The 27,658-nt window shown below is 36.2% G+C and overlaps 2 protein-coding genes across 2 annotated transcripts in view; both read right to left on the bottom strand.

Moving 5' to 3' along the window:
• LOC121755480 (40S ribosomal protein S9-2) overlaps positions 1-27,658 on the bottom strand; it is a 458,258-nt gene that overhangs the window by 425,695 nt on the left and 4,905 nt on the right. The window lies entirely within an intron of this gene.
• LOC121755475 (serine/threonine-protein phosphatase PP2A-2 catalytic subunit-like) lies at positions 9,549-20,905 on the bottom strand. The gene is made up of 6 exons (XM_042150768.1): positions 20,331-20,905; positions 19,310-19,424; positions 11,367-11,475; positions 11,201-11,278; positions 10,636-10,827; positions 9,549-10,557 (listed from the first exon to the last, which is right to left on the bottom strand). Exons 1-6 carry the CDS (start codon positions 20,581-20,583, stop codon positions 10,384-10,386), a joined length of 921 nt encoding a protein of 306 aa, XP_042006702.1. The 5' UTR covers positions 20,584-20,905; the 3' UTR covers positions 9,549-10,383.

Raw genomic sequence — 27,658 nt, 5'->3', positions numbered from 1 at the left:
AAAATATTTCTGATCCATTTCACCCTAATTGGTCTCTCGCAATTCAATTTTCCTGAAAAAGTTGGAATCTTTGATTACTACAACACACTGAAAGTATCGAGAAACGCGAGGGAGGAAGATTTGAAGAAATCGTACAAGAGATGGCGATGAAATGGCACCGGACAAGAACGCAGTCAACACTCGAGAAGCGGAGCCAAATTCAAGCAGATTACGAGGCCTACGACGTCCTGAGCGATTCGCAGAAGCGGCAGATCTACGACTTGTACGGCGAGGAGGCCTCAAATCGGCCTCACGCGCCGCCTAGCGATGTCTGTAATCGAGATTCCGGCGGGTTTAAGTTCAGCCCGAGAGATGCGGAGGATATTTTTGAGGATTTTTTGGTGGGCTGAGGAAGGCCGCGTGATGGAGACTAAGCTGCCGTGTAGTTGGAGGAGCTGTATAAAGGCTCGAGGAGGAAGATGAAGATATCAAGAATCGTTCTTGATGCTTCAGGGTAGGTGCTTTTTTTTTGGTTGCTTTTTGGTTGATTTTTGAATTTTTGCTGTATTCTGATGAGAATCGTGTGGAATTTTGTGGGAATTTGTTTGCTTGTGAATACTTTTTTTATGAGTAGTAATGTGTTGGTTAAGAGTGAGATGCTTGTTTCTTTTTTATGGTTAATTGATTGGTATGCTTTCTATTGTAATGTTTTTTGCTTTGGGAATATTGGGTTTTTGCCTTCTTATGATTGAGGTGTGGATGAGCTAACTTCCTCTGTGTTTGTCTTCGGTATCTATTTTGAGAAAAAAAAAATGGTTTTGAAGGCATAGATTTCTTGTTTTAAGTGTTGCTGGATAGTTGGGATGGATGAGCTAAACTTTGCTTCATGCTAGTAGTTTAAATGCTGTTGCCGTAGTATGTGTTTCCACCGCTTTTCGAGTCCAAATAACGTTAGATTCATGAACAAATTTGTCAGGATGCAATGAATTTTTAACCAGAAACGTGATGCTAGAGATATGAGAAGTGTTTGCATTCCTTCTGTTGTGTTCTTGTTTTATATGTGAGCGTCGTGTAGTCTTATTGCAGCAAGCCCGCCACGGGAAGAGGTTCTATCCATACACATCAAGCCAGGGGGAAGAAGGGTACCAAGATTACGTTCCCTGAGAAAGGGAACCATGAAGCTGGGGCTGCCCCGGGAGACCTAATCTTCATTGTGGATGAGAAGCCCCATCAGGTTTTCAAGAGGGACGGCAATGATCTAATAATCCACCTAAAGATCTTCTCACTCGGTGCTCTCACGGAAAGACTCTCAAAATATCAACACTAGATGGGCGAGACCTCACTGTCTCAGTGTCGGATATCGTAAAAACCTGGCTATGAAATGATGATCCAGAATGAGGCATGCCCTATATCGAAAGACCAGGCAAACACGGAGACCTACGGATCAAGTTTGACATCAAGTTCCCCTCGAGACTCACAGCTGATCAGAAATCGGACCTAAGGAGGGTCTGGGCAGGACACCGGTTAGTTCTGGGGTCAGTCAGAATGCTTATTAATTGCTCTTGTTAACTCGATGTACATTCTTCAACCATTTTATTTTCGGAGAAATATATGTTCTTGTGCATAGTAGGATAACAGATTGAGGCTGGTTTCCTTTTCTGTTTAGCGAATATCTTTTAGCTCAGACATAGCTGCTAAACAAAAACCTTCCCTTGAAATTTGATGTGAAAATCTGTAAAAATGCAATATTTATGTGTAATTTTGTTTCAAACTATATATCTTGATTTATTGGTTATTTGGAGAAGTCACTTTTGATCAAATAAAAAATGTTTCCTTCAGCTTTTTTTGGCCACATCTACATTATTAGAACATATGGATTGAACTGCTGCGACTCATAAACGACGGTGTTAAGGCCAGATGGCCTGCATACGAGCGTATAGCTTTGTTTCATGCTCGAGTTCTTGAAACTACTAGAGCTAGTAGTATGTTCTATGTTTAGATTCTATGCTTGTCAATCTTCTTCCTTAGGTCTTCCTTCTTGGCTCCAACAACCTTATCGACCTCTTTCCCTCTCTTCATCAGCACAAAAGTCGGCATTGTCTGAACCCCGAATTCCTGTGCCACATCCTGTTTCATATAATCGCAGAAAGATCAGTTTTTAGACATACGTGACTAGATTGTTGACTGAAAAGGACAGGCTATCGTACATCCAACTCATCAACGTCAATCTTGATGAAGTCCACGTCTGTGTATGTTTCTGCAAATTCGTTCACTGCAGGTTGAATATACTGGCAGGGGCCGCACCAAGCTGCTATGAAATCGACAACGAGCTTCAACACGAGAGGAATCGTTAGAAGCTCACACCAACCAATACAGGTAATCAATTTAGCAAGCAACACCACTTACCAGTTTTGGGGTCAGTTTTGAGGCTTCAAAGTGGATTTCCAGGTCTTTGACGAGTGGAACGCGACCACCTGGCCTTTCCTCGTCGTTGATCCGTAAGTTCTTGCAGGTGAAGTGCCATAGCCGGTGGAAGCTCCAACTCCCATTTTTTCTTCTTCACAAATGTGGTTAGCTAACTTGACCTTTTTTTATTGCTTTTCTGTTGAATGTATATTTTGGTTTGAATTGAGGCTTGCTAGTAATGCTTATTTTTATAGTGGTTGAAATCCACTTTTTCCATGCAGAATATGTTCTTGAATAGACTTTTTTCTATGTTGATGGCTTCTCTATTAATCACAGGAAATATAATACTCCATATGGTTTTATTTGTAATCTATTTTTCAGAAAAAAAAAGGCCCAAAATCGTTGTGGTACTCTTTATCACAGTAGTATATTTATATATTTTATTTTAATAGAGTGCATGGAGCCAGTCCTTGTCAAATTTTAAAATCATCTGAATACCTCCTCCAAGAAAAATAGTCTCATTTGCCATTTTGTGATGTCCATAAAAAATAGTCTCATTTTTAAAATGAAAAGTATATCTCTCATACTTTGCCACTTTTTCTCCTCACTCATATACTTTATCCACTTTTTCTCCTCATCTGTCTTATTTTACCTATTTTTTCTCTTGTCTCTTAATTTACCAATTTCTCATTAAAACCCGTGTCGTCCACAAATGGAACTATTTTTTTGTGGATGGAGGAGTATATTTTTTTCAGTTTTTCCCTCCGTCCCTTATAATTTGTTACTCCCTCCGTCCTAAGGAAGATGACATCTTCCTTGGGTGGCACGAGAATTTATGCAATTTTGTTTTGGGTGTGAAGAGGAAGAATAAAAGTAAGAGAGAAAGAATAAAGTAGAAAAAAAAGTGTTTTCATTTTTAGTAATGGTCATCTTGGTTGGGACAAATAAAAAAGGAAAGTGAGTCATCTTCAATGGGACAGAGAGTACCATTTAACCTGACATTGATTTTAAGAAATGTAATAGAAAGTAGTTGAAAAGATTAGTGGCATGTGAGTCCTATTTATATATATAATTTTATACTCCCCGTCCCACAAGAATATGCATTTTTAATTTTGGAAACTCTTTGCACTCTAATGAGGTGAGTCTCATTCTCCACTAACAATACTGTAATCACTTTTTCTCTCTATATTTTCTCTTACTTTACGAATTTTACATTAAAAATCGTGCCGAACTCAAAGTGCATATAATAAATTAGAATTTGGTGGTTGCCACATTAATTCTCACAATTATATACTTATGTGTTTAAAATGAACAATGCTCATTCCCTATAAATCTTTCTCTTGAGATCTCAACACTCACAATGTCTGATGTTTATTTTTTAAATAAATATACCCTATAATCAAGAATGAAAAAAAGAAAAGAAAAAAAAATTGCAAGTCAATGCAGTTTTATAACTTTTGTCCGTAATGGCATCGATTAAATTAAAAGTGTATTTCTTTAATAAATGGACATTAGAAAAATATAATCTACATAGATGATATTGGCATATCAAATCTTAAACATTAAAATTGATGAGGGTCAATTTATTTAAGACAATTCTTCAGTTACAGATTTACAACCAAGCTTCAGGTAAAAAAACCTCTACTATCAGTAAGGATTATCAAGTAGGCCGACCCAGTGTAAGATATTAAATACAAATCCAAAACCCTCCACAATAGAATAAGTGATCAACAAAGTAAAATTAAACTAGGAAGAAGGGAGAATTTTATTGATATTTGGCTCATTTGTTGGTCATGATGAGTATATTTTAAAGTTTAAAAAAAAATTAAATCCTATATAAGAGAGTGGGTTGAAAAAATTTAGTGGAATGTGGGTGCTACTTTTATGTATTAGTTTTATAATAAAATGTGAGTGTGAACGAGTTAGTGAAATGTAGGGTCCACTACCAAAAATGGTAAAAGTGAAATGTGACAAATTTTTAGGAAGGGATGGAAATGGAAATAGCTGACAAATTTTCAGGGAATGAGGGAGTAGTAAAATGAGTGTTAATGAATTGTGGGGTCCACATTCTATAAGTAGACTTGATATAGCGGGACGATCCAAAATGGTAAAACTATTCTATTTTTTTAAGGACGGAGGGAGTATCATGTTTTAACAATATACATAAGATTAAATCATTATATCATGTTCTTAACGAGTTTGAGTTGTTTGCGGGCCGTGTTCGGATTTGAAGATAGTAGGTCAGGTTTGTGTTCGGATTGAAAATTTATTTAATAGGTTGGATTCAAGTTAGACCTTAGTGGATTAGGTTGTTATCGGTAATAAATAGAAATAATGTTATAATTATATATTCCTCAATATTATCGGATAGATTAGAATCCAAAGTGAAAATTAAAACAGAAATTTGGGATCATGGGCGTGCGCTGCGATTGCGACCTTATTGTTATGCGCGATTCGGGTGATCGTTATTCCAGGCGCAATGTAGGCTGCATGTCTGGCTTTTCGGCCATATTGCATGTCGATCGATGGCCAAAAAGCCAGACATGCAGTCGAACGAAAGTATGAAAGCTGGTTTGTTATTAGTTGAATAGTAAAATTAATAAAAATTAAGACCTTCATTTATAATACTAAAACCCTAGGATTGGTTCGACTTTCCTTTGCGATATGAGAAAGAACCAATAAAGAAAATTCGAAATTGAGCTTATAATTTATTACATTAATTATTAATTAAAGCCAACTTAAATAAAATGGTTGATGGTTGTTCCATTGTTCGCAATTTTCTTCTATATTACGGGTCAAATAGTATTTTTTAAAAAATAATTAACTCTATATAAGGGAGGAAATTACAAATAAACTCATATACTATAGATAAGAGGAAATTACAACTGATGTCGAGAGGGCTCAAACTCGGCACCTCATGCAATAATGTCTAAGCTCTTTGCCGCTAGGACAAAGGCTCTGGACGGGTCAAATAGTGTATTTTTTTTATTTTTTTTTTCCTCCGGACATACATATTTTTTAGGAGTTCGAGATACAGCCCTTCCCCAGCCCCTTGTGGTTCGTAGACAGGCCGCCAACCAGCCAGGCACCTCCGGCGGGTCTACGCCCGTGAACAACCACCATCTGAGACGGCGCCACCCGAGACAGGTCTACGCCCGTGAACAGCCGCCACCCGAGACAGGTTCCAGGCCCATCAGCTTGCCAAGCCCCAAGGCAACCAGCCTTGTAAAGGCCCACAGGGGAAATTAATCCCAAGTTGCGCCATCCAGGATTCGAACTCAAGACCTCCTTGATGGTGCGGTATCCTTGCCACCCTCCTCAACCACTTGAACTAGGGGGCTTGGATGAGTCAAATAGTGTATTTTAAGGGTTTAGGATTTAGGTTTTAGGGTTTAGATTTTTTAGTGTATAGGGTCACTATATTGCAATGAAATGAAGCTCTAATAGGAAGTGTCTCACCAGTGCAATCTTAAATTATAGCTTTTGATAAACAATATCTTAAATTAATTTTACATTTCATATGCTACAAAGTTGGGGATTTTCAGTATTTTGGTATTTTTAGTAATTTACAAAAAAATGTTCTTACGTTTCAAATAATTTTATAAAATAATTATTGTTGTTGGATATTTAAAATATATCTATAAATACATATATAAAATGGTAGTTTTGGAAAAATTTAAAATAATGTTGTTTTAATTAAACATTATCTATCAATTAAAATTATTTTTATTATTTGAAAGATCAAATAATTATAACTCCATATATAAACGGGGAGTTTTTAAATAATTTAAAATATTGTCATTTTAATTAAAAATTTATATATCAATTAAAATTATTTTTATTATTTGAAAGGTCAAATAATTCTAACTCATTTACATAAATGTTTAAAACTAAAATACCAGTAACTAATACCCTAAATAGTAAGCTCATTAACACTCCATATTCCTCAATTTTAGTTTTACTCCTATTGTCATCACACTTCATCAAATGGCGTGAGTAATGGAATGTGATCATGGGAGCCCTTTGGCTTTTCACTTCTTATAACATTCATTACCTTAATTTTATTGTTTATAGTGTTTTAATTTCATGTCTTTCTATATTCTATATTCTTATTTTCGAAGAATTTGTCTGACATCAATTTAATTTACTTGCAAAAATGTTTAATTGTGAATATGTGCTATACTATTGGAAAAATAAATTGTTTCTACTCAATGTTCAACAATAAAGTAGTTTATTTAAATAAAATATTCATTTAGTAAATTATCATAATTTTACTACAAACAATATACTAGAATGATTCCATAATTTCATTGTAAATCCACCACATATTTTAATCTTTTTTTCGGATACAACAAATATTTTGTGGATCTACTAAAAGTATTTTATGTACCCAAACTTGCAAAGTATAGTTTTATATGCCATATCGCCATATGTATTTAATACTTGCAATGTTATGTACCCAAACTTGCAAAAACGTTGTACATCTAAGACCATTTTAAGGTTAAAGTCTGTGAGAAATAATTTGGTGATGTTAGAACTATTTTAAAATTATATCATAATTATTTTTGTTTTGATTTTGAATGTCATTGGAACCATTTTATGTAATAATTAATATATGGAAGACTCTTAAATTTTGTGACAATAATGAAAAATAGACATTTTGCATAGTCAAGATCAATAAAAGTAAAACATTAAATGATAAGTTATAGGTATTTTTGTGTAAATAGACTGATTTGTATTTAATAAAATTGTACAAATAAATATTATTTCAGAAAAAAATAAAATAAAATGACACAACTAGAATTTAGAATCATTAAACTATTTAATATTATTTTTTATAAAATAGATATATAAAGAATAAGTAATGTTTATACACCAATAAATTTACTACTTTTATCAAATGTAGTATTGTATACATGTATAATAATTTATGATTTTAACCCATATAATAATATTATTTTTTTATTCATATTTTGAAGAATTTTGGAGCATGGGCTTAGGCCGAAATTTCATATAAAATTTCATATAAACATACAACCGATAGGCCGAAGTTTCATATAAAATTTTGGTATGCTTTTCATAGTTCGTATATCCCATGGATTAAGATCTAATCTTGACATTGAATTTGAATCAGTGCCGCAAACAAGAGATGAAAGAAATCACTTTCACTTTTTCCGCCATGTTCAATTTCTTATTTGGGTTTCAGACTGAAACACAATTTTATGGGAGTCTTATTACATGTACAACAATATTTTATACTGTAACGTGAAAATAATTGTTTTTATTAATATCTCCTTTTTCCGTGACATTAATTTGTTTTTCAATGAACTTTTTTTAAATATAATCTGCGTGATATCAATTGTTAAATTCCTCGTGAAATCACATGTATTTCAGAAATCGAATCTTTGGGTAGCTAGATGATAGTGATATGCAACATATTTTTTAGATTTCGAAAAGGTCAATTAAGTTGGGTACTAAATTGTTAATTTCCTAGAAGTTCATATAAATAGATGGATGCCATATTTTGATACGATGCAAAAATCCGACACGAACATATGAAATTGATGGATTTCGGTCAACACGACTTCTTAGGTTTGTGTCCTTATCGGGTTGACTCATTACAATTAAGTCCGTGTATATTAGGTTTGAATCGTATAGATTGAGTATTTATAGTATAATACTTCATCCGTCTTAAAAAAATATACAAACTTGTAAATATCGACACGAGTTTTAATGTGCAATTGATAAACTAAGAGAGAAGCGAGAAAAAAGTATTCCCTCCGTCCTCCAAAATTCGTCATCATTTGACCCGGCACGGGTTTTAAGAAATGTAATAGAAAGTGGGTTGAAAAAAGTTAGTGGAATGTGGGTGCTACTTTTATATATTAGTTTTATAATAAAATGTGAGTGTGAATGAGTTAGTGAAATGTAGGGTCCATTACCAAAAATGGTAAAAGTGAAAGGTGACAAATTTTAGGGACGGGTGAAAATGGAAATATGAGACAAATTTTCAGGGACAGAGGGAGTAGTAAAATGAGTGTTAGTAAATTGTGGGGTCTACATTCTATAAGTAGACTTGATATAGCGGGACTATCTGAAATGGTAAAACTAGTCTATTTTTTTAAGGACGAAGGGAGTATCATGTTTTAACGTACATAAGATTTAATCATTATATCATGTTCTTAACGGGTTTGAGTTGTGTGCGGGTCGTGTTCGGATTTGAAGATAGTAGGTCAGGTTTGTGTTCGGATTGAAAATTTATTTAATAGATTGGATTCAAGTTAGACCTTATTGAGTTAGGTTATTATCGGTAATAAATAGAAATAATGTTATAATTATATATTCCTCAAAATTATCGGATAGATTAGAATCCAAAGTGAAAATTAAGACAGAAATTTGGGATCATGGGCGTGCGCTGCGATTGCGACCTTATTGTTATGCGCAATTCGGGTGATCGTTATTCCAGACGCAATGTAGGCTGCATGTCTGGCTTTTCGGCCATATTGCATGTCGATCGATGACTGTAAGGTAAATTTTGCACATGCAATAGGGCCAAAAAGCCAGACATGCAGTCGAACGAAAATATGAAAGCTGGTTTGTTATTAGTTGAATGGTAAAATTAATAAAAATTAAGACCTTCATTTATAATACTAAAACCCTAGGATTGGTTCGACTTTCCTTTGCGATATGAGAAAGAACCAATAAAGAAAATTCGAAATTGAGCTTATAATTTATTACATTAATTATTAATTAAAGCTAACTTAAATAAAATGGTTGATGGTTGTTCCGTTGTTCGCAATTTTCTTCTATACTACGGAGTTAGAAGAAGCACGAAGTTTTCGTGTGTTCAATATAGTTCATATCATATACTCCCTCCGTCCCTCTGACTAAGTCGCATTCCTTTTTGGGTTGTCCCACTGTAGCTAAGTCGTTTCTTTTTTGACAAAAAACAACTTTTCTTCTCTTTTAATTTATTCTCTCTTACTTTATTATCTCTACCTTTTTCCTTTCTACTTTATTATTTATTTACTTACCTCAATTAACACAACTTTTCTTAAATCCTGTTCCTAAAAGAAATGTCTCTACTACATATGGACGGATGGAGTAGTATTCTGTTTGTTTGTCCACAAACTAGATAGAGTAAGAAGTGTGTGAAATGATCATTAACAAAAACAAAGTCATTTGATTGCATACTCAAAATAAATCAGCCAACATTGCAACATACGAATAACACACACAAAAAAAGTAATCGTAATACATAGATGATAAAGAAAATGTTCATTATGCGGTGGACTTGAAAAACTGAATCAATCGGTTCAAATTGATGTGTGAAGATCCTTCTCTAACAACTCATCTCTCTTAACTTCCATCACCTCTCTAACCATCCTCTCAATCAACAGCCTATCACAAGTATCTTTCACATCCAATCCAATCTTATCTTCCACCCCTCACTCACAAACCTACTATTCACCATCTGATCCGCGAAATTAGGCCAGCAAAGCATCGGGACCCCAATCACTATACTTTCAATAGTCGAGTTCCATCCACTGTGCGTGAAAAACGCCCCAACTGACTTATGCCTTAGAACTAGCTCTTGTGGCACCCATTCCACCATCAATCCTCTCAATTTCGTACCTTCCTCAAGTTCGACTGGGATCTCATTTCCAATCGTTGTTGTCTTCGCTACAAACTAATTCCAGGCAAGCAATGAGTTTATTTTCAATGCTATTTGTGATCTTTCTAAAAATGTGGATCCTATCAAAGCCTTTTTAAATTACATAACACCATATAAATTGCTTTTCAGCTTTGAGTTGGATTTGGGGCAAAATATACAAAACATTCTCCCTGCCATGGTTAGTTACGGAGAGAACGAAACGGGAATTCGGGAGCAGGTCCTAACTCCAAACAAAGAATGCCGTCGACAGTAATCCTCGAATAACAATACTTTTCTTTTTCCTCTTAAGACACATCCACCGTAATATTGACTGACCTCGGAGCTCACAGGAAGTAGTCTGGAGTTTTGCGGGTTGTGTCAGGCTCAATCTGCTGGGGAGCTGGATCAAACTGAAGGAAGTTCTGCTCCATGTTCTCCCCGATTTCTAGTATTGCAGCCATGTTTCCACAACGGTAGCAGTAGTTTGGGGCGCTAAACACTGTCACCACATTCTTTTCCTACGACATGGAAAGGAACCAAATAAGTTCAGGCTTATGATTTGCGTGAGAGATTGATCATTCTGACCCGAGTCCAACCTGGCACCAATTGAAACCCTCCATCACAAGCTGGTGGGCCCTTGAAATTAGGGTGAGGCCATTCGTGTGGTTGAACTGAGCAGCTATATCCTGTCCAAAGGTGTAGCCAGCCCCACGTGGTGATATGCCCCATCCGCAGCGATCATCTGGATCAGACCATAAAAGGTCGCACATTGGTCCTTCATGTGGAACCTAGGAACGACATTGATGAAATACATTTAGCTAGATAACAAAATAATAATAGTTTAATACGAAGAAAAAAAATTTAGGAAGGCTACCACCTTTTGTTCATTGCAAGAAAAGAAGCAAAATTTCCATTTTGCTAAGTTTTGAAATATTTTTACCAATCATCAGCCTCATAATAAATTTGGAGACTAGCACACAAATCAGATTATGGGAGCTGTTGCACTCAAATGATTATGAAATTGGAGAATAGTACCCACATTGAAAAAATAATAGTAATAAAACAAAAAGAGCAAGGTCAAAAAAAGGAGACATTTGAAAGCTTTTGCATTCGTTGATTTAGAAAACAAAAAAAAGGAAGGAAAAAAAAACTCATTTGCACCTCCTGTATGCGGTCTAAAGCTCGAATGTTATCCAAGGTATCCAGTGATGGTGAAAGACCTCCATGCAAACAAAAGACCTACAATAAGACCAAAAAGCATCAGATACAAACTTACAGTAAACACGATATAGTCAATACAGAGGTGTGTTTTTTTGGTTGGCCAAACCTGACTTTCGATAAGTGCTGTCAACGGCAAATAATCAAATAGATCAGTGAAAGACTTCCATACATTGGCATTGCCGTACTTTCTCAAGCACTCATCATAGAACCCATACCTGGCACAAGAAAAAAGTACGTAATGTTCCAAGAACATTCCAAATCTAAAAAAGTCACAAATGTAAAGCTTGAATTCTGAATTATTGCTAATTCCGTCACATATAATTATTTTATACTATCAGATTTTTTTTCACATACTTCATCCACTCACATATCTAACAATTAGTAGAGTCCTTCACAATTTTCTACACTTTGAAAAGAATTATTGCTAATTCTGTCATTTATATACTATCAGACTTTTTTCACAGGCTTCATCCACTCACATATCTTACAATCAGTAGAATCCTTCACAATTTCTACAGTTGGAAAAGATGGCCATCACAAATCCTACAATGACTTAAATCAAATATCCTTCCTTTTTTTGAATTTTTAGGCCAGAAATCTGTATACTAAGTATTTTACAATGTTATGGATGGCGTATGGCGGCTTACGGCGGTGAGCCCAAAAACCGCCACAGGGATATGGCGTATCAGTATGGCGGGATATGGCGATCGATAAATAAATTAATAAAATTGTTATGAAAGTATGCAAAAGATCGATGATAACAACAACCATGCGGAAAAAGAAAGAACACTAGAGTTTTACGTGGTTCGATCGTAAGATCTACGTCCACGGCCAAAGGCAATATGATTCAGTATATTGAGAAATATGCAGAGATTTACAATTACTCAAGAACTCTCTCCAAGAACTCAACACCTCTAATCTAATTCTAAACCAAGAACTAATCAAGTGATAGTTTGGAGACTCTTTTCTTGAATATCGAAGTAGCTGATTAACTTTTCCAGATGCAGCCTTCGTCTGCTTTATATCAGTCCCTTCATCCTCCAACGGCTCTCTTGAGATGTTAGTTAACAAACCAGTTATAACTGTTCCAACGGCTACTTCCCGTTTCTTGGTTTGCATCAACATGCCGAAGTGCTGCATGATGCCGAGCTCAATAAAATGCCGAGCTCAATAAAATCTTGAACGAGCTCAACCTCTAACAAATCTGCAGCTGTTGAGAATGACATTGATTTTAGCTTGCTGCATCCAACGGTGATTGTGAGATTATACTCCAACAAACTCCACCTTAATCTCAGAATCAACAATGAATCATAATCCTCTGACAAAACCTCAAACTCATCACTCCACAAGTCCCACCAGCCCCAAGCAGTATTTAAACTTCATGGCTGGCAACGGCTTTGTCAACATATCAGCCGCATTATGCTCAGTAGATATTTTCACCATCTTGACTTCACCTCTCTGTATTTCATCCCTTATGAAGTGCATCCGCACATCTATGTGCTTACTTCTTTCGTGAAACACTTGGTGTTTGGCAAGGCATAAGGCGCTGCTGCTGTCACAGTTTATCTCCACTGTGTCTTGCTTCTCCCCAAAATCTTCTAGGATTCCCTTCAGCCATATTGCTTCTTTCACAGCCTCTGTCATTGCCATGTACTCAGCTTCCGTAGTAGATAAAGCAACCACATGTTGTAATCCAGATTTCCAGCTTATAGCAGTGCCATTTAGGGTGAACACATATCCAGTTTGAGATCTCCTATTATCTCTATTTGATGCATAATCAGAATCGCAAAACCCCACCAGTGCTCCACCTTGATCCTTACAATCTGCCTTGTACAACAGACCATAATCTGAAGCACCCTTCAAGTATCTGAGCAACCACTTCAATGCTATCCAATGCTCTCTCCCATGGTCTGACATAAATCGGCTAGTAACACTTATAGCCTGAGCCAAATCTGGTCTTGTGCATAGCATTGTGTACATTATGCTTCCTATGATGTTTGCATAAGGTATCTTGCTCAGCTCTTTCCTCTCTGAGTCATTCTTTGGTTTCTGATCCATGCTCAACTTAAAGTGAGCAGCCAATGGTGTAGAGACAGGTTTGAAGTCATCAGCCTGAAATTTCTTCAAAACTCTCTGGATGTAATTCCTCTGCAACAACCTGAGCTCTCTCTTTGGCCTATCCCTCAGTATATCCATGCCAAGGATTCTCCTTGCATTTCCAAGATCCTTCATTTCAAACTTGGATTCCAGTTCAGCCTTGATTCTCTCAATCACTCCCAGATCTGCTCCTGCCACAAGCATATCATCAACATACAAAAGTAGAAAAGCAATTGGTACACCATTCCTTTCTCTGATGTAAACACAGCTATCATACTGCGATTTTCTGAAACCAATACTCATCATATGCTCATCAAACTTGAGATACCACTGCCTACTACTTTGCTTCAATCCATACAAACTTCTCTTGAGCAAACACACTTTGTCTTCATTCCCAGCCTCCATGAACCCCTCGGGTTGATGCATATATATTGTTTCTTCAAGTTCACCATGCAAGAAGGCTGTCTTGACATCGAGTTGGTGTAACTCCCAATCATACTTTGCAACAAGAGCAAGCAATATCCTGATGGAACTGTGTTTTACAACCGGAGAGAACACATCATTATAATCAATCCCCTCTTCTTGAGTGAATCCTCTAGCAACAAGCCGTGCCTTAAATCTGACACTCTCAACTTCACCAACTTCAATCTTCATCTTGAAGATCCATTTGCAGCTAATAAGCTTTTGGGTCCCTGGATTCTTCACCAAAATCCAAGTATGGTTTTTGAGTAGTGACTGGATCTCTTCTCTCATAGCTGCAAGCCATTTCTCCTTTTCCTTACTCGACATAGCTTCAGCATAGGTGGATGGCTCTAAGCACTCCAATACCTCAGCAACACAGAGAGCAAAAAAACTCATCTCATAATCACTGAACCTGGCTGGCTTTCTGATCTCTCTTCTGTTTCTGTCCCTGGCTATAATATGTGATCTCTGATCATCATCAATCTGATCTCGTTGCTGGGGTTGCTGTGGACTTGAAGCTTTATGGGAACTTGAAGCTCCACCTCCATTCTGATCATCTGGATCACTAGGTGGTGGCTGGCCATGCTGAACTTCTTGATCAATAGATACTCTTTCACCCATCTGATCCTCAGTCTTCAAGAATGGCATATGATGCTCATGGAAGACCACATCTCGGCTCACAATTATCTTCTTGTTCCCCTCTTCAGTGCACCACAACCTGTACCCTTTTACTCCATGTTGGTACCCAACCATCACACATTTCTGAGCCCTTGCATCAAGCTTTCCCTGCTTGCAGTGGGCATATGCTCTACAACCGAACACCTTGAACTGATTGTACTCTCTATCTCCACCATACCATCTGACATCTGGGATTTCATTTCCTATAGCTGATGATGGAGAACTGTTAATTAGCACCGCAGCAGTACACACTGCCTCCCCCCAGAACATCTTTGGCAAGCCTGATGATAAAAGCATGCATCTGACTCTATCGAGGAGTGTTCGGTTCATTCTTTCAGCAACTCCGTTTTGTTGCGGATTAGCCGGGACTGTCCTATGCCTTTGTATCCCATTTGATTTGCAGAAAGACTCAAAATCTTCAGATAAGAACTCCAGCCCGTTATCAGTCCTCAAGCACTTGAGAGTGGTGGATTTCTTCAGCTTCATCTCTGTGCACCATTCTCTGAATTTTTCAAATGCTTGTGACTTCTGCTTTAGGATGTATATCCAGACTTTTCTGCTATAATCATCTATTATCGACATGAAATACCTGCCTCCTCCCATAGAAGCAGGCTGAGCTGGACCCCATAAATCACAATGCGCATAGTCAAGAGGTAATTTGGAGGTGTGTTTACCAGCCTTGTATGGTAGCTTCTTGCTCTTTCCCAGAGCACAGTGTTCACATTCCTTGAACCTCTGATCACTTCCAGCCGGAATGACCCCTTTCTGGATCAGTTCTCTCATCCCACTTTCTCCAAGATGGCCGAGCCTCTTGTGCCACAGACTCATATCAGAGTCCTCTGCAAGATTCACTGAAGCAACAACAGTTTCTGCTACTAGATAGTATAAACTGTTTCTTCTCTCAGCAATCAGCAAGATTTTTCCATTAAGTGAGACATTCATATAGCCTTTCTCAGAAGAAAACCTGAAACCTCTAGATTCAAGCATGCCAAGTGAAATCAAATTCCTCTTAATCTCAGGAATGTACCTGACTTGAGTAAGCAGTTTTGTTGATCCATCATGAGCTCTCAATCTGATATCTCCAATGCCTTTGATGTAGCACATCTGATCATTCCCCAACATTACTGACCCGGTTGCCTCAGAAAAGTTTTCAAACCAAGCTTTGTTGGAACAAATATGGAAGCTGCACCCGGAGTCCATTATCCAAGAACTCTCTATCCCACCACTCACCACATTCATGATCTGGGGTGGATCTGTGTCTTCTGCAAGATCAGCCTGATTTTGGGTAGCCTTCTCTTCGTTTTGCTTCCTTATCCACGAGTAGCAATCCCTTTTGAGATGCCCAGGTTTCTTGCAGTAATGACAGCTTCGCTTCTCCTCATTTTGCTTCTGATACTTAGGCTTTTGATTCTGATTGAATTTCTTTTTCTTGCCTTTGAAAGCCTTTACATTCAAGGCTTGACTGCCACTTCCTTCATTTGTCGTCGAAGAGTTCTTTTCCAGCTCCTTTGATCGAAGAGCACACTGAACTTCTTCATATGTGATGCCAGATTCTGCATTCCGGCCAAACAGCATTGCATCTTTAAGATGCTGGAATGTTTTGGGAAGAGCATTCAAGAGCAAGATGGCCTTGTCTTCATTCTTCATGGGGCCATCTACATTCTCCAAATCATCCAGATTCTTGCTGAAATCATCAATCTGCTCTGCGAAGGGTCGGTCTTCAAGAATCTTGTATGAAAAGAGGCGCTGCTTCATGTATAGGCGATTAGCAAGCGACTTGGTCATGTACAGCGCTTCGAGCTTCGTCCATACCCCATGCGCCGTGGTTTCCTTCGCAACCTCGCGCAACACCTTGTCCGTGAGATTGAGAATAATGGCGCTATGGGCTTTCTTGGCAATCTCAGCCTTCTTCCTCACGCTCTTCTCATCGAGATCTTCTTTTTCTTTCCCCTTCGGATCAATTGGCTCGATCGCTTCATCGAGCCCTTGCTGGATCAACAGAGCCTTCATCTTGATCTGCCACAGACCAAAGTCATTCTTCCCCGAGAATTTCTCCGCTTCGAACCTCGTCGTCGCCATCGATATCAACTCCGATTGCGTTTCCCACAGACGGCGCCACTTGTTATGAAAGTATGCAAAAGATCGATGATAACAACAACCATGCGGAAAAAGAAAGAACACTAGAGTTTTACGTGGTTCGATCGTAAGATCTACGTCCACGGCCAAAGGCAATATGATTCAGTATATTGAGAAATATGCAGAGATTTACAATTACTCAAGAACTCTCTCCAAGAACTCAACACCTCTAATCTAATTCTAAACCAAGAACTAATCAAGTGATAGTTTGGAGACTCTTTTCTTGAATATCGAAGTAGCTGATTAACTTTTCCAGATGCAGCCTTCGTCTGCTTTATATCAGTCCCTTCATCCTCCAACGGCTCTCTTGAGATGTTAGTTAACAAACCAGTTATAACTGTTCCAACGGCTACTTCCCGTTTCTTGGTTTGCATCAACATGCCGAAGTGCTGCATGATGCCGAGCTCAATAAAATGCCGAGCTCAATAAAATGCCGAGCTCAATAAAATCTTGAACGAGCTCAACCTCTAACAAATCTGCAGCTGTTGAGAATGACATTGATTTTAGCTTGCTGCATCCAACGGTGATTGTGAGATTATACTCCAACAAAAATATTAGTAATATATGTATATATAAATTCAAAAAATTAGAAAATAATAAAAAATTGTAATATATCAAGTTATCAACTATTAAAACAATAAATAAAGCATAAAGTCATAAGCAATTATATAATATGCCTACCATAATAAGTCTTAGTTCAACAATCAAAATATAAAGTCATCATCACAAATTCATAATACATATCAAATCTAAATTAAAACCATCCTCAATCATCACCATCCCCAACATAGTCATCCTCCACAAGATAGTTATCCTCATCCTCATCGATATCATCGTCCTCCAACGAAGTAGATCCTTCTTCTTCATCCCCAACTTCTTCATCTTCCAATTCTTCATCAACAAGCTCTCTTTCTTCAACCACTGTCGCCAATCTGCCTTTCCCTAATTGGCCTTTCCCTTTTCTAGATGTGGTTGTGGTTCTTGAGGCTTTCCTAGAACTTGATGATGGAGAAGCTTCTTTTCTTTTCTTAGACCTAGTATATGTGATAGGCTCTCCAATCCCCGACGACTCGTAGACAGTATCCCAATCAAGTGAATCTCCATCAAAAACTCTATCACTGATACAATTTCGGTTACCTTCAAAATCTGGGCAGTGGGCTGCTCTAGACGGACCGGCGGCAGTCGGCGGCGGGCGGCGGCGACGTGACTAGGGCAGTGGGACTGGGGGCGCAGCAGGTTGGGTTTGTTTGTGAGGGAAAGAGATACTATGAAAAAAACCCAAGATTTTGACTTAATTGGCATTTTATTTCATTATTTGGGCCGGGTTAAGGGTTAAAAATCATTTGGGCTGTGTTATTTGGTAATTGGGCTAAGGTTTGGGGCAGCCCAACCAAAAGTGACGCCATAACTGCCATGGCACCGCCATGGCGCCTCACTCATGGCGGCAAATGGCGGTCGCCATAAAAAAGTTTTGTGGCAGCTCGTGGCGATGGCGTTTTTTCCAAAACCCGCCACGCAATGGCGCCACGGCGGCGCCATGGCCGATTTTTAATAACATTGGTATTTTATACAGCAAATCACGACAATATTCTAAGAGAGTTATACATCAGATCTTAGAGCATCTTATTCACGTAGAATCTACAATAACACACAGATATAAATAGAATCACCTTGGCACTGTCCCTTTGGAGCAAGAACATCACTAGGGACTAACTATACTGATCTAAGACGCATATAAAATCAATGTTATCAAATAGCGGATATGGCGGCGCCATGGCGCTATGGCATGACGTTCGGTGGTGGAAACGCCATAGCACCATGGCGCAGCCATAGCACCGTCATATCTGTCATTTGATAACATTGTGTGTGTACTGCATTTAGGAATGGGGCATTATGCAAGAAACATGGAGGTTAGAGTTGGATTTTATGTATTATTAATTTTTTTAAGAGTTTTAGATGTTACTCCCTCCGTACCACAAAGTTTGTCCCATTATACCATTTTCGTCCGTCCCACAAAGTTTGTCTCACTTAGAATCTATCAAAAAATAGACATTAAATACACCCCCACTCTCCTCAATGTGGGACCCTTATTCCACTACACACCTCCATTTAATACAAAGTCAAACAATTTCTTAAAATCCCCGCCGAGTCAAACTGGGACAAACTTTGTGGTACGGAGGGAGTATATTTTTATTATTTTCTAACTTTTTCTAACTTTTGAATTATATATAAATATATAAGTATTATTTTATTTATTTAATTATTGACCGCCATATCCGCTATATCCATGTAGCGGTTTTTAGGCGAACCGCCATAAGCCACCATACGAGATTGATAACATTGTATAAAATTGAACAACCGTGTAACCATATCTTGCCAAATGGAGCATTCATACCAAGCATGGTTAGAAAGATTCACTAAACAAAAAATTATGATCCTATTCGTACACCTGTAAACATCATTATTTTAAACAAAATCATCCAAGGGCATTCTTATTTTTTGAAGTTCACATTTGGATGTCATTTACCGCTTTATACTACAAAGTCCCAGATAGGAGGATACGGAAATATAATATTCTTCATGAGCTGTAAAATTTGCATATATTAATTTGGAACTGGAGATCAATTAAAAGAAATTTAATCAGAAGTTCATAAAGGAATTAGATAGATGCCGTACACTTGAGTGATTTGCCGACTTTCATGGTTTCCTCTGAGGATTGTGATTCGATCTCTATAACGAACTTTCAAGGCTACTAAGAGTGTGACCGTCTCCACAGAATAGTACCCACGGTCTGCAGTATGCACATTTTGTTAATCAAATGCTATCACAGTGAAGATCACATAAAGCATACCATTTAGTAAGGCAGGTGCATACATAGAGAGTATAACAAAAAAAATCACAAGTAACAAACTTCAAAAAAGAAAACAAAAATAAAAGGCAAAGAAGAAATCCTCCGCTATATGTATGAAAAACTATCCCATCTCCACAAATACGCAACATGTCTATTCATGTTATATTCATGTAATGTAAACGTCATCAGGAATAAATACTCTATAAACATTTCTGAAAATAAACTTCCTCAATTACAGGTCAACTTTCCAACGCAAGCCTTTGCCTTACATTACAAAAACCACAACAAAATCAATACAATTAGGTATAGTGACACCAGCCATAATTGAAACAGTGCATAATGGAATTGGCTTGGAAGTAGGAACAAAAACACAACCCTGCCATTTCCGCAAATTGACTGCAATGAAACAATTCCACCGCATCAGAAATAGTTTGCTCCAAGATATCAAACGCCATGCTTAGTACTAGTAATTTACTATATCTATAATCTACATAGTTAAATCCCAGGGATCAATTCAGAGAAAAATACAGCTCGCCAGCACATCAGAAAGCTCAATAAGTAATCTCCAATCTTCACAAGCTATGACAACAGAATATTTAGCTAGGAATCAGCTCCATATAATTACATTTTGCATCAAGCTACACAAGATGAATATAGTATAGGATCATCTTCTACTGGAAATTTCCTATAGATTAAACGAGACGTATACACAAATTCAGCTATGAACCAATTCAGACATCCTCGCCTTACAATTCAATAATTAAAACGAGTAACAGCAAAAGATGACTCGAAACAGCTACTTTAAATTAAGAAACATGCCTCAATAAATTCGACAAAAAAACTCACCTACGTAGTCCCCCATAAAGAGATAATTCGTATCAGGAGCATCGCCGCCAATCCGGAACAGCTCGATCAGATCGTAAAATTGTCCGTGGATATCGCCGCACACAGTGACGGGGCATTTCACTGGCTGCACATTCCACTCCTCCACCAGAATCGCCCGCGCCTGATCGCACAAAATCTTCACCTCCGCCTCCGATAGCGGCTTGCACTCCATCAATTGCTCTATTTGCCTATCCAGATTCCCATGCCCCGGCATTTTCGCCTCAAACAAAATCTATTAGCTGCCTAAATACCGATCTAAAAGTCCTTGAATCCAAGAACGCAACAGAAAATTATTTCCGCCGACGAATCGACGGAGATCTAGAATCGGAGATTGCTAAGAAAAACAATCACAAGCTCCTTCCCCTCATGATTTTTTCCAGCTGAAATTCGCCGCCATTCTGTGATTACAGAAAAGCTGATAAATTAATTGGAATTTTTTTTCTACAAATAGGAACTGTAAATATACATTTGAATGGAGATCTCCGTGTGTTGTGTGTTTGTGTGTGAAGACAGAGACGAAATGTTGGAATGCGAAATGAAAGGAAATTAGAAATTTCTCGCCTCCGTTCCAAAACGATTGGGCTGGACATTCGGCATATGATCGAAGCTAGTGAGCTCGATATAATGGGCCGGGCTATTTATTTTATTGAGCTTATGAACAAATTAGGCCTATTCAATAGTAGGAAATTTTTATATTTGCCACCTTAGTAATTCCAAGAAAAGATAATTTTAATATAGAGAGAACTAAATTTAATTTTTCAAAAAGGTGAATATACTTTTTTTTAAAAATAAAGAATTTCAAGGAAAAGAGGTAAATTTAAAATATATATATATATATATATAAATAAAATTATCATGTTAATCTTTTGTCTGGAAAAAAATGTATAATACATTCTCAAATATTTATTACCATTAGTTATTTCCTCTCTATTTCTCTTTACCTATCTATTTATTTCCTCTCTTAGAAATGCTCTTAGTCCCTAAACATTACACTAATATTATCCACAGTCTTTGAATGTGATGAAAGGAGTATTACTTTCTTAATAACATGTTTTACTCTCGTGACAATATATTACTTCATCCGTCTCACAATAAGATTCATATTTTATTAGTCCGTTCCAAGAGTTAAATTTTATTTTTATTATAAATGGTAAGTAGGTATCACATTCCACTAACCCACTTCACTCATATTTTATTATAAAATTAATATAAAAAAGTGGACCCCATATTCCAGTAGTTTTTTCAATCCACTATTTTTTATACTCCCTCCGTCACGACTAAGATGATACATTTCTTAGTTGGTACGAGATGTATTGATTTAGTGTATTTAACTGGAGACAAAATGTGAATGTAAGAATGAAAGGGGAGCATTTACTCATAGAGGAGGGAAGAAGGAAGGATGTGCCGCTCTCCTTTGTGCAATTATGGTTTATATAATTGATATTGGGCTCTTTTTGGGCCACCTGTAATTAAATTATTTGGGCCACTTTTTATGGATGAAAAAGAGGATGCTCGGGCCTCCTATTTGATGGCATGAGCTCCTTTTATTAATGAAGAATGGATTTGATTAGTTGAGTTGGGCTAACTCTAAGTTACTTAGTTGTCTGATAGTAATAGTTGAAAAGAAAAATCAGACCAAGAGGTTAATTATACGAGTAAAGGCCAAAATTGGTCCTGAACATATAGCCATTTTACGATTTTGGTCCTAAACATTATCTTTTGGATTTTTTGGTCCTGCACATATGGACATTTGATCATTTTGGTCCTGCACATATGGAAATTTGATCATTTTGGTCCCCCGTCAACATTTTCGTTAAAAACTAACGGTCAACATTATCTTTTGGATTTTTTGGTCCTGCACATATGGATATTTGATCATTTTGGTCCTGCACATATGGAATTTTGATCATTTTGGTCCTCCGTCAACATTTTCGTTAAAAACTAACGGTCAACGACCGATTTTTGACTAAAACAATGGGTTGGGTCGGGTCGTGTTTGGGTCGGGTTTGGGTTACACGTTAAGAAAAAAATAATTATTTTTTATTAATTAAAAAATTATAAAACTTTAATTTTTAGTTATTTTTGTTGATTAAAAATATTATAACGACTAAAACATGATGTTATTATACGATTTAAACATGATATTACACAATAAAATAAAAAATTACCAAATTAAAATAATCATTTTTTAATCAAAATAATAAAATTAAAGTATATTAATATTAAATCTATATAATAAAATTAAATAATTAAAAAATTATTTTTAATAAAATCTAAGCATAATATTTTCTTCAAATTCATGAAAAAATTAATTAAAAATACTATACTTTAATTTTATTAATTAAAAAATATTAATTAATTTTTTAAGAATATTATGCTTAGATTTTAACGAAAATATTATGCTTAGATTTTAAGAAAATATTATTTTTTTCTTAACGTATAACCAAAACCCGACCCAAACACGACCCGACCCAACCCATTGTTTTAGTCAAAAATCGGCCGTTGACCGTTAGTTTTTAACGAAAATGTTGACGGAGGACCAAAATGATCAAAATTCCATATGTGCAGGACCAAAATGATCAAATGTCCATATGTGCAGGACCAAAAAATCCAAAAGATAATGTTGACCGTTAGTTTTTAACGGAAATATTGACGGAGGACCAAAATGATCAAATGTCCATATGTGCAGGACCAAAAAATCCAAAAGATAATGTTTAGGACCAAAATCGTAAAATGGATATATGTTCAGGACCAATTTTGGCATTTACTCTAATTATACCTAAAAATTTAATCAAGAGAATTAGTCTCCCTAATCATAGTGAAATACAATGTATCGTGTATAGCACAGATGAGACACTAGCAGCTAGAAACTAAAATGAGAGTTATACATAGAATCGATTATTATTTCAAATGATTAACTTTTCATGTCTACTGTAACTTTTCTTACACAGGTACTAACTCCCAGCATATTAGTTTTTGATGTCATGTTAGGTTCAGATTTTTAGCTTAATTGAGAATTGAGATACATTTTCAACCACTCATTCACAACAATTTTGAAATATCAACTGCAAGTAGATTATGTCAACTCATGGGTATTATCATCAATAGTCTGCACATCAAATGTTAACAACTTATAGTTGACATTATATGTGTGTAGTTTACATGAATTGTATATCTAGTTGATATTATATGTGTGTAGTTGACATGAATTGTATATGTAGATGACAAAAAAAAATTAAAAAAATAAATAAAATAAATAAAATATTTTTTTTAAAATTAAAATTAAAAAAAATATTTATTGAATAAAATGTACCATGAAATTACCTTTCTGCCCTTTCATAATTAATTATTCTAAAACTATTTTCCATGTGACAAATTTTGGACCATTCATTTAATAAAAATGAGTGGCTAATAATGCATCGCAATTCTCAATTAGGCTAAAAAATATCAATTGATCACAACCCTACGTGCATATTAGTTTCATTTCTACTGTGTGAACACTAATATTTCTCTAACAAATAAAAATGCAACAAAAGTGCTGTAACAACCAGAGTAGTTGGCTATCTTAAAAAAAACAAAAAAATCAAGGTACAAATCTAATGATAATCTATTATGACTTCGATGTTTGTAATAATAATAGTCAATTAAATTTTTAATTATCAAGCAGTGTAGAATGCATACATATATATACTGTTCTGTGTTTACATGTCTTATGACGTAACCTAATTTTAAATACCTGATTAGAATAAATTGACCTGTATCCTGCCTTGTAACGTTTATATGTAAACTTGAAAAGGCATGACATTTTCAAAACACGCCTTTATTAGAATAAATTTACCATGTATCCTGTCTTGTAATGTTGATATGTAAACTTCAAAAGGCATGACATTTTCGAAACATGGCCACCTGCAGCGGACGCAGAAATAAAATTTGGCAAGGGATTCACTAAAATTTTTCATACTCCCTTTCGTCCATGAAAAATAATCTCATTTATTCATTTTTGGATATCCACTAGTCCCATTTCTAAAAATGGAAAGTTTCTTTCTTATATTTTTATCTACTTTTTTTCTATCTTTTTTACTTTACCTATTTTTTCTCTTTCTCTATTACTTTATTAATTTTTCATTAAAACCCGTCATCTTTCATACTTTATTCTCTACATCTATCTTACTTTATTCCCTATCTTATTTTATTCTCTCCACGTTAACCTTTAATACATCAATTTCTTAAATCATGTGCCCAAAAAAATACCTCAACTACCTTGAGACGAATGGAGTAAAAATTATAAAAATGCATAAATATCTAATATATAAAATTAATCCAACACAAGTTTAACAAAAAGAATAATACAATTCAAGTTCTAGTTGTGTTTATTTTGCTAAAGCTATTTAATACATAAAAATGCATGATTATCTAATACACGGTGATTTTGTAAACTACTCCCTTCATTTCCTAAAAAAAAATTATTTCTTTTAGTTTGTTTCCTAAAAATATAAACTCTCTATTCAGGAAATAGACCCCACAATCTCTTAATATTAATTTTATTATTTTTTAACTTCCTCTTTTTTTAGACTAGTTGTGTATTAAAATTCATATTATTTTTAAAAATTTTATTTTTAAGAAAATGGAGAAAATGACAAAAGAAAAGGAAATAATTGACATCACCTTACTAATTACAAGTTGTAATTCTCGTTTCAATAAAAACGTTAATGTCAAATTTAGAAACAATTTAAGCAGGGAGTACGGAATTGACTTTTTCTACTATTATTATTATATTTATTTAAGTTTAAAAGGTTTTATTATTTCATCTTCTTCATCATCCCAATTAACTCTATGTGGCGGCCATTGTTCCAATAAGTTTTCTCCGTAATTTTATTTTTCAACCCATCCTTTCCACTAAATCTCTTTTCCATTAAACCCCAAAGATATTAATTTGGGAAGAACCGAAGATACTTTTTTAAAATTTTAAAAATTTTATATTTATTAAAAAAAGGTTTGGAAGGGCTTAAGCCCCTCACCTCCTCGTCCTGTGTCTGCCACTATGTACATATGTGTGTGAATGCAGAATTTATATATAAATATCGGGAGGTGATCCAAATAAAAATTCGTATAAATCCAGAAATGCAATCTAATGACTAATAGAAAACATGATTAATCAGTTTAAGATTATTTTATAAAATCTAGATTTGATATCTGAAGGGGTTGGCAGCGGAAGCGTGCGTTCAATATCCGATCACATGAATTTGATCTATTTAGCAGATTATTTAGACAAATTCTATTCGCGCAATTTTCACATGTATCATGCTCATAACTTGAATTAAAATATGCTTTAGCATATAAAATCCCTAAAACATGCTTACTACGGAATTAGCCAATTTACCTTATTGATTCAATCAAGAATCGATGATGGCTCGCTCCGTCTCCACGTGAAGATCTTCAATACAAGACCTCAGATCTTCTGACTGGTGTCCCGGACTATACGCCGATATTTGTGTGGGCAAATCTCACCAATGTATTAGGACTTGAATAACGAAGACAGAACTCGGCTCACGGAGGAAGGCAATTTTCGATTTCTCTCTCTCAAAGGAGTGGACGAAAATTTGTGAGTGGAAAAATGTGTGTTTTCTGTCTCCTTTATTCTCCTATTTATATAAGTCACATATTGGGCCCAGTTAGGGATCTAAGGAAGAATTTGGATCAGGCCTCACTCAATTAGCTTTTTACTAATTAAATTGAACCCACAATTTAATATAAGCTTATATTGGAATATTACAAGCAGCCACTACAGAAGTAATATTGCACTGCCTTTCCAAATCTGAAATTACAAGTATTCCGGGTTTCCTTTATTCGCGTTCAATTTATTTCCCGTGCTTAAGATAGAAACATCCATTAATTAATTATTGTCTGCTATGGACTTAATTAATTAACATATTTTATTCTCCAAGAGTGGACTTAGCAAGAAACTCTTATTTATTATTCATAGAGTAATTAAACTACAACTAGCTAGGTTCCGAATAATAAAACCTTGTTTCGAGCTCCTCTTGTGGATGTTATCAAACGAGACTCTCCTCGCGCACGTTTCAACATAATAGCAATCCTAGCACCTCTAGATAATGATCACCACTACCCAATATACCTGCCTCTATCATTCGGTGATTCGGGCATGCATCCAACAACCCCTTGAATCTCGACCAATACTGACTCAAAGATTCGTCGTAATCCTGCTTACACTCTAATATTTCTTTTTTCAGTGCATTCGTCTTGTTGGATGGGAAGAAATAATCTAAGAATTCTAACTTGAAATCCCTCCATGTGCGGATAGAATCCGGGGGCAACCTCAATAACCACTTGTTGGCTTCCCCCTTCAAGGAAAACGGAATTGCACGTAGGCGATAATCCTCCTCTGTTGCATCATTCGGCCTCTTCTGAATACCACACAACTTACTGAATTCATTTAAGAACTCGTATGGTCACTCATTTCTACGCCCAGAGAACGTTGGCAAGATGCCGAGTACGTTTGTCTTGATCTCAATAGTCCTCTGGCGTGGATTCATCACTATAGCTTGAGCTGGTTCTCCATCTAAATGGGCGGTTAACGAACTGATCTCTGGATCTGGATCTACTACTTGCGCCATGACTACTTCCTTTGTTTCTGACTCTGTTTCCGACTCTGTTGGTGACTTGGGATCCTCCCTTCCGGATGAACTCCAATCCTCTTCACTTTCCGAACCGAACGGAAATGGATCTCCCGTAGATAACCCTGATCTGGTGGTGACCATGGATGCTGTATCTTTGATCTGCCAAATAAATCTATCGTCCCTCCACCTAGATGAGTTACTCAAGAATCCAGTCCGCGAGCCTCTGCTCATACACTGAAAAGAAAAGAAAAATAAATCAAAACTATGTACGCCAAAAATCTCTAAAAACAATCACAAAATACGCCATCCATCCCCGGCAACGGCGCCATTTGAAGTCGCGAGAGTTTAGAGTAGCATGTGTTTATATGTTGTGAGGTCGAGACACCAAGTCCTATGAATCCACTAGATCACTTGGTCTAGGAACTCAATGTAACTCAGAATACTCTGTCGTTGTACACACAAAACTCCCCTTCAAAGATCCCTCAACCCGAATACTATAAATTAGTATAGAGAAGCAGGGGTCGATCCCACGAAGATGGACATGTAAGAGAGCATTTAGAGACTCTTGACTAAGCGGCTGCTGCCACGCAAACATGGTTGAGGTATAACTACTACTAGACCTAGGCAGGAAATATAAACGCTAGACCTAGA

Source organism: Salvia splendens, chromosome 11 (assembly GCF_004379255.2).
Source record: "Salvia splendens isolate huo1 chromosome 11, SspV2, whole genome shotgun sequence".
Classification (NCBI taxonomy): Eukaryota; Viridiplantae; Streptophyta; class Magnoliopsida; order Lamiales; family Lamiaceae; genus Salvia; species Salvia splendens.
The sequence above is the reverse complement of the archived record's forward strand: the minus strand, read 5'-3'. Positions and strand labels throughout refer to the sequence as shown.

Bases quoted from the DNA above. Each gene is read 5' to 3' on its own strand.
- LOC121755475 (XM_042150768.1), bottom strand. From the start codon at position 20,583: ATGCCGGGGCATGGGAATCTGGATAGGCAAATAGAGCAATTGATGGAG. The intron at 11,476-19,309 runs GTACGGCATCTA...TTCTTGTGCCAG, and splicing joins AGTCGGCAAATCACTCAAGT to GTATGGGTTCTATGATGAGT. The intron at 11,279-11,366 runs GTTTGGCCAACC...GTCTTATTGTAG, and splicing joins CAGCACTTATCGAAAGTCAG to GTCTTTTGTTTGCATGGAGG.